The sequence below is a fragment of the Mandrillus leucophaeus genome, unplaced genomic scaffold (genome assembly GCF_000951045.1).
Source record: "Mandrillus leucophaeus isolate KB7577 unplaced genomic scaffold, Mleu.le_1.0 Scaffold993, whole genome shotgun sequence".
In the NCBI taxonomy this organism is placed as follows: Eukaryota; Metazoa; Chordata; class Mammalia; order Primates; family Cercopithecidae; genus Mandrillus; species Mandrillus leucophaeus.
The window spans coordinates 160,446-169,677 of record NW_012110841.1 but is presented as its reverse complement, the minus strand read 5'-3'; the positions used below and the strand labels follow the sequence as shown (position 1 = coordinate 169,677).

Below are 9,232 nucleotides of genomic sequence, written 5' to 3'. Positions count from 1 at the left end.
GGACCCCGGTGTCTGGCTCCCCACGAGCCAGGACCCCGCGATGGCCAAGCGCAGCTCGCTGTACATCCGCATCGTGGAGGGGAAGAACCTGCCCGCCAAGGACATGTGAGCGCGGCCAGGGGTGGGAGCCCCAACTTTCCGGGGAGGGGCACTGCCCCCCAGGACGCCTGACCTTTCCGGGGTCCACCCACAAGTAGAGCAGTGGAGAGGGTGCGGGAGTGCGGCCGCGGTGGGGGATCGGCGGGGAAAATGGGGACAGTGACATTTGCTGTGAGCACCAGACGGGGTGACAACCGAGGGGGGGCGGGAAAAGTGTCACCGAGGGCTGGGGGGCTGGGAACTAGGGAGGGGGGCGAGAATTTGTCAGCGATCCGCGGCTCACGAGGGGAAGGGGCTTTGATAGGACAGGAGCTGGAGCTGGGTGACGTGCCAGGGGAGACGTCTTGGTGATCTGCCCCTGGGGTGTGGTTGGAGGGGTGGGGTGTCCCCCTGCAAAGGAAGGGTCTTGATCAGTAGTTCCAGAGCCCTTAATGCCCCTGAGTGTGCACCTGAAGCACATGCTGAGGCCCAGGGGCTGTCCCCGGGCTTCCTGCTGTGCACTTGGGTAGGAGGGACTGGCATGAAAAGTGAGAACAGGTCAGGAGGACAGGACAGGTGCAGGACTGTGGGGGAGGGAAGGAGAGTAGTAACTGTCTCTTGTGCCTTGGGCTTTACACCTGAGCCATCCCGTTAATCCTCGCAACCACCCAGAAAGGCGGTTCTCACCGTTCCATTTTACAGATGAGAAAACTGAGGATCAGAGACGTGAAATACTGGCTCCAAGTGGCAGGCAGAGCAGGGTCTTGAGTCTAGGGCTTCTAACAGGCACTGACATCTGGGGATTCCCCTGGTCCCTGGCTCGATTTGGGGAGGTTTCAGGGGCCCCTCGTCCCACTCTTCTCAGTAGGTCCCAGGGCTGAGCTGCCTGACCCCTGGTCCCCCATCTTGGTCTTGCCACCACTTTCCTCATGTGCAGGGTTTCGGCAGCTCCCTGCTCCTCAAGCCTCAGTTTCCCCTCTTTAAACTAGGGGTTGAAATCCCTCTAGAGGAAGAGGGGGAAAGCTCAAAGGTCGAGGGGCACTGGCTGCCTGGAGGAGGAGGGTGGGAGGGGAGAAGGGGAGCCTGGAGGAAACAGAGTCCAAAGTCTGCGGGGCTGCAGTTCCCCACCCCTGGGGCTCCTCCTCGGGGCGCCCCGGGCTCCTGGATGCAGAGAAGTGGTCAGCGTGGGCGAGGGGGTGGGGCAGGGTGTGAGGCAGGCACTCCGCTCACACATATGTATGGTGGCCCCTGCGAGCTTCCCAGCACTCTCAGCGCGCCACCACTGAGAGCAGCGCCAGTTCCAGGCCCCCTGGGTCTGATGAGGCCCAGCTCAGCAGTTACCATGACAATGGGGAAGGGAGGGCGGTGGGCAGCCCTAGGTGGGTTTCTGTGCTTGGAGGCTTGGAGGGAGATGGAGTGGGAGCTGCCAGTGAGGTGTGTGGGCTGGGAAGGCAGAGGACCTCTGAGAAGGGTCTCAGCCTCCAGGCCCAGCCTTTAAGCACCCTCCACCCCCTGCCACCACTGGCACTAGGAACTAGGTCATCTTGGCCTCTTCTGGCTGATGACGGCTGGGAGGAGCAGCCCCTCCGTCTGTCGCCTCCCTCCTCATCCCCACAGCAGCTGGCCCTAGTGCCTGGCTCCAGGCTCTCTCCAGCCCAGGGCAGCGGAGCTCTTCTGGTATGCCCACCTGGGAGCCCAGTGCCTGGTTCCCTGCCCAGTGCTTTGCCTCTGAGCAAAGGGGCTCCGTCTACAGTGGAGGGTGCCTTGAAATCTCACTCCTCACCCTGTCCCCCTGCCTGCCCTAGTCCCCCTGCCTGCCCTACTCACGTCTCCTTTGCAACCCCCCTATCTTCCGCTGTGGCTGGCATACACAACTCTGATCTATCAGCCACCTCTTAAATCATCCCATAAACAGTCCCTCACATTTGGGTTACTACCCTTCACATCTCTGCCTTCGCCCATGTGTGGGGACTTCTGTCTTCAAGCACTTCCATTCAGTCCTCCAGAAAACTCCCATTCATCCTTCAGGACCCCTCTCAAACTTCTCCTCTCCAGGGCATTCTCTGGTGTCCTTGGGCAGAGTTCCTGGCTCCTGGTCTCGCCCCCCAGCACTTTAGGTGGCAGGAGGAAGCCCCTGGTGTGGCAGGGACTGTGAGGGCAGGGACGGTGACTCATTAATCCTGGCACCAGGTCCATAGTAGGGGAGAATAAGAGGTGTTGAGGACTTCCCCTACTTAGTCCTCATCTTAGCTTTATAAGGTAGACGTCCTCAGTTTGCACATTGGGAAACTGAGGCTCAGGAAGTGAAAGTCATTTGCCAAGTTGATACAGAGGGTAGGTAGAGAAGTCAGGATTCAGATTGCCTTTGTCTACTGCCAACAGGCTGAAAATCCTAGCCTGCCCACGGCTGCAAGCTTGTGGCTGGGCTCGGTGAGACTGAGCCTCGGAAATCCTATGCAAAGCATTTGGCTGCAGAGTCAGGCAGGGGTTTGGAGATCATGGGAGGCCCTTACTGAGTACTGGAGTTTCCCTGTGCCTCACCAGTGCCCCGCCTATCTTCTGAGTGGCATCCTCTCCAGCCAGGGCTTGCATACTTCTGAGGATGGGGAGCTCACCACCTCTCATAGTGGCTGATCTTGACTGAGTCAGTTCCAAGGAGGGAACGGTCCTCACACAGCTGCCAGCTGCCTTCCTGCCACTTCTGCTCATGGGTTTTTGTTCCTCTAAAGGGCACAGAGCACAGCTGCATTCCCCATCACTGCTAGCTTTCAGAGCCTGCCTGTTCCTGCCCTGCCTCTTCCCACTGTCTCTCATCCCCGCATACCTAGGCATGAGCCAAGTCTCACGATGACCAGTGACCCACTGCCTCCCACACCAAGTGGCCTTGGGGACTGGCCCAAGGCTATTTCAGGGTTTTCCCTGATCCTCCTCCCTCCACAGCCTAGAAACTGCCAAGGCCCTAAATATAGAGGACCCAAAAGCAGCCAGACAAGGCCAGTGGCGACTGGCTTGGGGAAGGAGAAATGAGAGAGGTGGGCAGCCTAGGGGCCTCACTAGCGAAGAAGGAACTGGGCATGGGTTCCAGCAACCCACTGGGGACCATGGTTGGGCCCAGGTCCTTAAATCTGGCCTCGGCCTGCTCTCAATACCGTCCTCTTGCCCCCGCCCTCTGATGCAGCCACCCAGCTCTTCACAGTCCTTGCACACTGGGGTTTGGGTCCTGCTTCCAGGCCTTTGGAAGCAGTAGCAGCTCAGTAGTGGGGGACAGCCCAGGGAGGTCCCCTGTTGCCTCAGCCAGGACTGACCTCTCCCTGCCTCCTCTGAGCTCCTTGTATGGCTCCTGGATCCTGCAGCCCAGCCCAGCACCTGGGGTGCCCAGGGGCCTGATTGCTTAGCACCTGGAGTCCCTTGGCTTTGGGTTGATGGGACACAAGCTGGGGTATTCACAGGGGGCTCCCTGGAGGGGGCTCTTTTTATTTTATTTTTGAGACAGAGTCTTGCTCTGTTGCCCAGGCTGGAGTGCAGCAGCGCGATCTTGGCTCACTGCAACCTCCTTCTCCGGGGTTCAAGGGATTCTCCTGCCTCAGCCTCCCCAGTAGCTGGGATTACAGGTGCACACCACCACACTCGGCTAATTTTTGTATTTTTAGTAGAGACGGGGTTTCACCCTGTTGGCCAGGTTGGTCTCGAACTCCTGGCCTCACGTGATCTGCCTGCCTCGGCCTCCCAAAGTGCTGGGATTACAGGTGTGAGCCACCACGCCCGGCCAGGAGGAAGGGACTCTCGGATCATGGCAGGGGGAGGTTACAGGCACAGTTGCAGGCAGTGCTAACATGTACTGAGCACCTCCAAGACCTTCTCATATCATCTCAGGACCCAGGTAAGCTCCCTTGTGAGCCGGGATTACACTTCCCACTTTATAGGTAGAAAACTGAGTCTTGGTAGACATTTCCTGTCTGTGTCCAGGAGCTTCTGGAGCTGTTTGCCCCAAGTGCCTTCCTCTGCCGGAAGAGCCCCTTTTGAGAAGGGAAGCAGAGGTTGGAATTCCCCACCCTCCACCATAGAAACACACTTCCTTTTTATGGACACTCAGTGGAGGAACAGCTCTAGAGACAGCCTTCACTCCCCCACTTTACCCAGTACCAGCCTTAGGCCTGGCTGCAGGTCTCTCCCAGCTCCAGGAGGCCCCCAACACCTGAGACCCTTGGAACTGAGCGCAGGTTTGCATTCCCCCATCCCTCTTTCCCCAGATAGCTGTTATTCATTCATTCACCATCAGTTTATTCATTTGTCAGTTCATTCGGCAAACACTCACGGGCTGCCTGTCTTGTGCCAAGCCCTGTAGGGTCCCTAGGGACATAGGCATGCTCCCCGCCCCCAGGCAGCTCAGAGCAGGTGGGAGGCAGCTGATCACTACCAGGCTGGATGAAGTGGGCAAGGAGTGTGAGTCCAGGGACGCCTTCCGCCCCATCCTGCCCTGGGGCAAGGGAGGGCTCTGGCAGGGCTGAAGGCAGACTGGGCAGAAGGGACAGCAGGAGCAAAGGCTCCAGGGAGATTAAGGGGCTAGACTTTGGTGTAGAGGGTAGGGGTCCCAGGAGCTTGCCTGGAGCTGTTGCTTGGAGCTGTTTTGGGGGGAGGCAGGGATGGGGTAGGAGGGCATAGAAAGGAGGAACATTCTATCCCCTGCGGGAGGAACAGCAGGTTTCCAGTAACCCCTCCCTCTGTCCCTCTCCCTCCCCTCCCTGTCTCTCCCCTCTCCCTCTCCCTCCCTCCCTCAGTCTCCCCCTCCCTCTTAACTCCCTCCCTCTTAACTCCCTCCCTCTTCCTCTCCTCCCTTTCTCCCCTTCCCTGTCACCCCCTCACTCAGTCACCCCCTCACTCAGTCTCCCCCTCCCTCTTACTCTCCTCCCCCTTATTCTCCTTCCTCTTACTCTCCTCCCTCTCTCCCCCTCCCTCCCTCACTCAGTCTCCTCCTCCCTCTTACTCTCCCCCTCTCTCCCCCTCCCTCTCTCCCCCTCCCTCTCTACCCCCTTCTCTCCCCACCTCTCTCCCCCTCCCTCTCACTTTCCTCCCTCTCTCCCCCTCCCTCTCACCCCTTCCCTCTCACCCCCTAACTCAGTCTCCCCCTCCCTCTTAACTCCCTCACTCTTACTCTCCTCCCTCTTTCTCCCCCTCCCTATCACCCGCCTTCCCTCCCGCTTCCCTCTCTCTCCTCCTCGCTCTTCCCTGCCCCCGTCCCTCTCTCTCCTCCCTCTCAGCCCCCTCCCTCTGTCTCCTCTTCCCTCTTTCTCACCTCCCTGTCCATCCCCTGCCCTCTCTGCCCCTCCCTCTGCCCCTCTCCCAGTCCCTCCCCGCCCCTCCTTTCTTCTCCTTTCTCTACCCATCCCTGTCTCTTCCCTCTCCTTCTCCCTCCCCCACAACTCTCCCTCCATCTACTCCCACCCCTGCCCGCGAAAGGGGAGCCCTGCCGCGGGTTCCTGCCCTTCCCTCACCATCCGCTCCCGGGCTGAGGGCGGGGACCCGTGTTTGGCCCGAGGAGCCTGCGGTCTCCTAACCAGGATGCGAAGACTCAGCCTCCGCTCTCTTCCCCGCGCTCCTCCCGAGGGGCCGGGGAAGAGGGAGGAGCGTGCCGCGAGGCCCCGCCCCGCCCCTGCCCTCCAGCCCCGCCCCTGCCCTTCTGTCTTGCAGCACCGGCAGCAGCGACCCTTACTGCATCGTGAAGGTGGACAATGAGCCCATCATCAGGTACCGCCCCCACTCCCAGGACCCAGGGGCGCTCAGCCCCTCACGGACCTGCGCTCTCCCCGCAAAGGGGTGTGAATTTTGTTGTGAATTTTGTACGGAGATGGGAGGGGGCTTGGTGCACCTGGTCCTCTGCCTGGGATTCCCCACCTCACCCTGACACCCGAGCTAGGAGGGGAGAAAGACCTTCGAGGAACTGGCCTGGCCAAGGGCCTCTCGCCGGACTCTGTTCATCTTTGCAATCACCACAACCTCCGGGAGAGACAGATGCTGACGATTTGTAACAACAGCTCTCATTTATGGAGCCAGCCCTTTTCTAGCCCGTTTAGTTCTTGCAATTAGTGAGATATGATATCATTAGACCTCATTTACAGACTAGGAAACTAAGGCTCAGGGAGACTACCCTGTCCAAGGTCACAAGCCTAGTAAGTGGCAGAGCCACACTGGAGCCTAAGTCTGGCCTCCCGAGAGCCTAGCTCCCTTCCCCTCCCCGGTCCTGGCTCTAACTTGGGTCCTGTCCCCTGAGAGTCCCACAGTGATTATCCCTCGAGGCTGGGCACCTGCAGCCTGCACCCCGAAGAGCCACTTCCTCCGGATGTCCCTTCCTCCATGGTCCCCATGATCTCTGGGCAGGGTCTTTGCTGTCCTCTCCCTTCCTTCAATCAGGCTCCTGCTTCCAAGTTCATGGCCAGACCTGCCCTGCTGTTCTGCCCACCTGAGTGCCCGTGGCCTACTCGTAGCCAAGGCCACCAGACTCCCAGTCCTTCCCCACCTGCAAGCAGGCTCCCAGCCTTTCTCAAGGGTCTGCAAACCACAGACAGCAAGAGGGAGAGGGGTGTGATGGCACTGCTGTTCTTGATACAGAAGGGAAACAGGTCCGAGGTCAGATGACCTGTCTGAGAAGTGGTTGGCATGAAGTGGTCCCCTGAACTTTCATCTGGGTCCTTGGGGGCTTCAGCATCTCCCCACCCGCTAGCCCGCTGAGTCCCATGAGTTGAGGCTCTGATCCATAGGGGGTTGACCAGAGCTGGGTGAGGATGGGAGGCCAGGCTCGGCAATCGCCCTGAGGCAGGTATCCTGTGACCTGAGGCCAACACCCTACCAACTGTGATCTCAGTTTCCCCAAATGTAAAACAACTGGAGAGGCTGGGCACAGTGGCTCACACCTGTCATCCAAACACTTTGGATGGCCGAGGCAGGCGGATCACCTGAGGTCAGGAGTTCGAGAGCAGCCTGGCCAACAGGGTGAAACCCCGTCTCTACTAAAATGGCAAAATTAGCTGGGCATGGTGGCAGGTGTCTGTAATCCCAGCTACTCAGGAGGCTGAGGCAGGGAGAATTGCTTGAACCTGGGAGGCAGAGGTTGCAGTGAGCCGAGATGATGCCACTGCACTCCAGCCTGGGCGACAGAGCGAGACTCTGTCTCAAAAAAAAAAAAGATAAATAAAATAAATAACAGCCAGAGAGAGGCAGCCCTGTGCCCCATCCAGGGCAGAGAGGAAGGTCAGGGAGTAGTGACTGGTGGTGGACAGTAGGGTCTGGCACAGGGGAAACACGTCAGCAGCAGAGCCAGTAGTTATAGGGGTAGGAGGAGATACAAGGAAGGTCCCAGTCCAGGGCCTATGGGTGGCCTGGGCGCCTGCTGAGGGTTCTCTCCTGCAGGACAGCCACCGTGTGGAAGACCCTGTGCCCCTTCTGGGGTGAAGAGTACCAAGTGCACCTGCCGCCCACCTTCCACACTGTGGCTTTCTACGTCATGGATGAGGATGCCCTCAGGTGAGCACCCCCCTCTCCAGCTGGGACCCAGACCTGGCCATCTGATTGCTCCCTGGCCCATTTCACCGCCAGGACTCCTGGGTCTCCTTTTTGGCATCCACTTTGCAGCCTGGAGGGAAGTGGAGCCTGGGGGCCTGGGAGGACGAAAGGCTTAATCCTGTGGGTGTGCACATGTGTGGCTCCATGGTGCACGCGCCATGTGTGCAGGCATGGGGGCGCAGGTGTGCATGGACTACACATGTGCATGCAGGTGTGAGCTGTGAAATGGGCACCCAGAGAGCGTGAGCTGGGCATGTGCAGGCGTGTGATAGAAATGTCATAGAAACCTATCACATCCCCCTAGAAGGTCCAGAGCCCACAGCCTACAGAAGGACCACAGGTCGATCTGGAAATGATGACAGTGTCCACCACCCTGCTCCCCCCCGGGGGTCCTGAACTTGGTGGGAGGTCCCAGAGGGCAGGTCCTGAAGCCCTACCCAGCTCTGACTCCATCTCCCTCCTCTAGCCGGGACGACGTTATCGGAAAGGTCTGCCTTCCAAGGGACACCCTGGCCTCTCACCCTAAGGGTAAGTTCTCCCTTTCCCTCCCGCACTGGTCTGCCCAGTCCCTGGCCTCCCTCTCACTCGGAGACCTCCCCTCTAGGCTCCATCTGGTCTCCAGCTCAGGGAAAGCCATTTCTACTCTCCCCAAAAGCCAGGGCCACGTTCTGTACTCCTGGCCTCTGTTCCTCAGCACGTCCCCAAACCTGGTTGTTACTGCGTCTTCCCTAGGGCAAAGAGGGGCTGCTACGGGTGGAATCTGAGGCCTCTGCTGGCAGAAGAAGGGGCCTCCTTACACTCCATTGCTGAAGCGTAGGGACCCTTTCTCCCAATGGAGCCAGCTCCTTCTGTAGCCCATGGGGTCGCCTCCACCTGGACCCTAGTACCACTGTGTCCTGAGTCTGAAGGGTTGGCCTGGAGCCAGTGCAGGCTGGAGATCCCTTTGAATTATTTATGGGATGCAGACATTGTTTGGTGTTATTGTTTTTAAAATTTTTATGTAGTTAAAAAAAAAAAAAAAAAAGAGGCCGGGCGCAGTGGCTCACACCTGTAATCCCAGCACTTTGGGAGGCCGAGGCAGGCAGATCACCTGAGGTCAGGAGTTTAAGACCAGCCTGGCCAACATGGTAAAACCCTGTCTCTACTAAAAATACAAAAAATTAGCTGGATGTGGTGGTGGGTGCCTGTAGTCCCAGCTACTCGGGAAGCTGAGGCAGGAGAATCGCTTGAACCTGGGAGGCGGAGGTTGCAGTGAGTCAGGATCACCCCATTGCACTCCAACCTGGATGACAAAGCGAGACTCCATCTCCGAAAGAAACATAGGGATGGGGGCCGGGCATGGTGGCTCACACCTGTAATCCCAGTGGCAATTCACTTGAGGTTAGGAGTTCAAGACCAGCCTGGTCAACATGGTGAAACACTGTCTCTACTAAAAATATAAAAATAACTTGGGCATGGTGGCGCTCACCTGTAATACTAGGGAGACTGAGACAGGAATATCTCTTGAACCTGGGAGGCAGAGGTTGCAGCGAGCCAAGATTGCGCCATTGCACTCCAGCCTGGGCAATAGAGAAAGACTCTGTCTCAAAAAAAAAAA

At 58.4% G+C, this 9,232-nt stretch overlaps 1 protein-coding gene across 1 annotated transcript in view; it reads left to right on the top strand.

The window, feature by feature from the left end:
* Positions 1-6: 6 nt before the first annotated feature.
* Positions 7-9,232, top strand: part of LOC105532906 (ras GTPase-activating protein 4-like) — a 32,515-nt gene continuing 23,289 nt past the window's right edge. The window contains exons 1-4 of the mRNA XM_011971242.1: positions 7-105; positions 5,767-5,823; positions 7,483-7,596; positions 8,102-8,368. Coding sequence (XP_011826632.1) covers positions 41-105; positions 5,767-5,823; positions 7,483-7,596; positions 8,102-8,368 — 503 coding nt within the window. The 5' untranslated portion in view covers positions 7-40. The remainder of the gene's footprint in view (positions 106-5,766; positions 5,824-7,482; positions 7,597-8,101; positions 8,369-9,232) is intronic.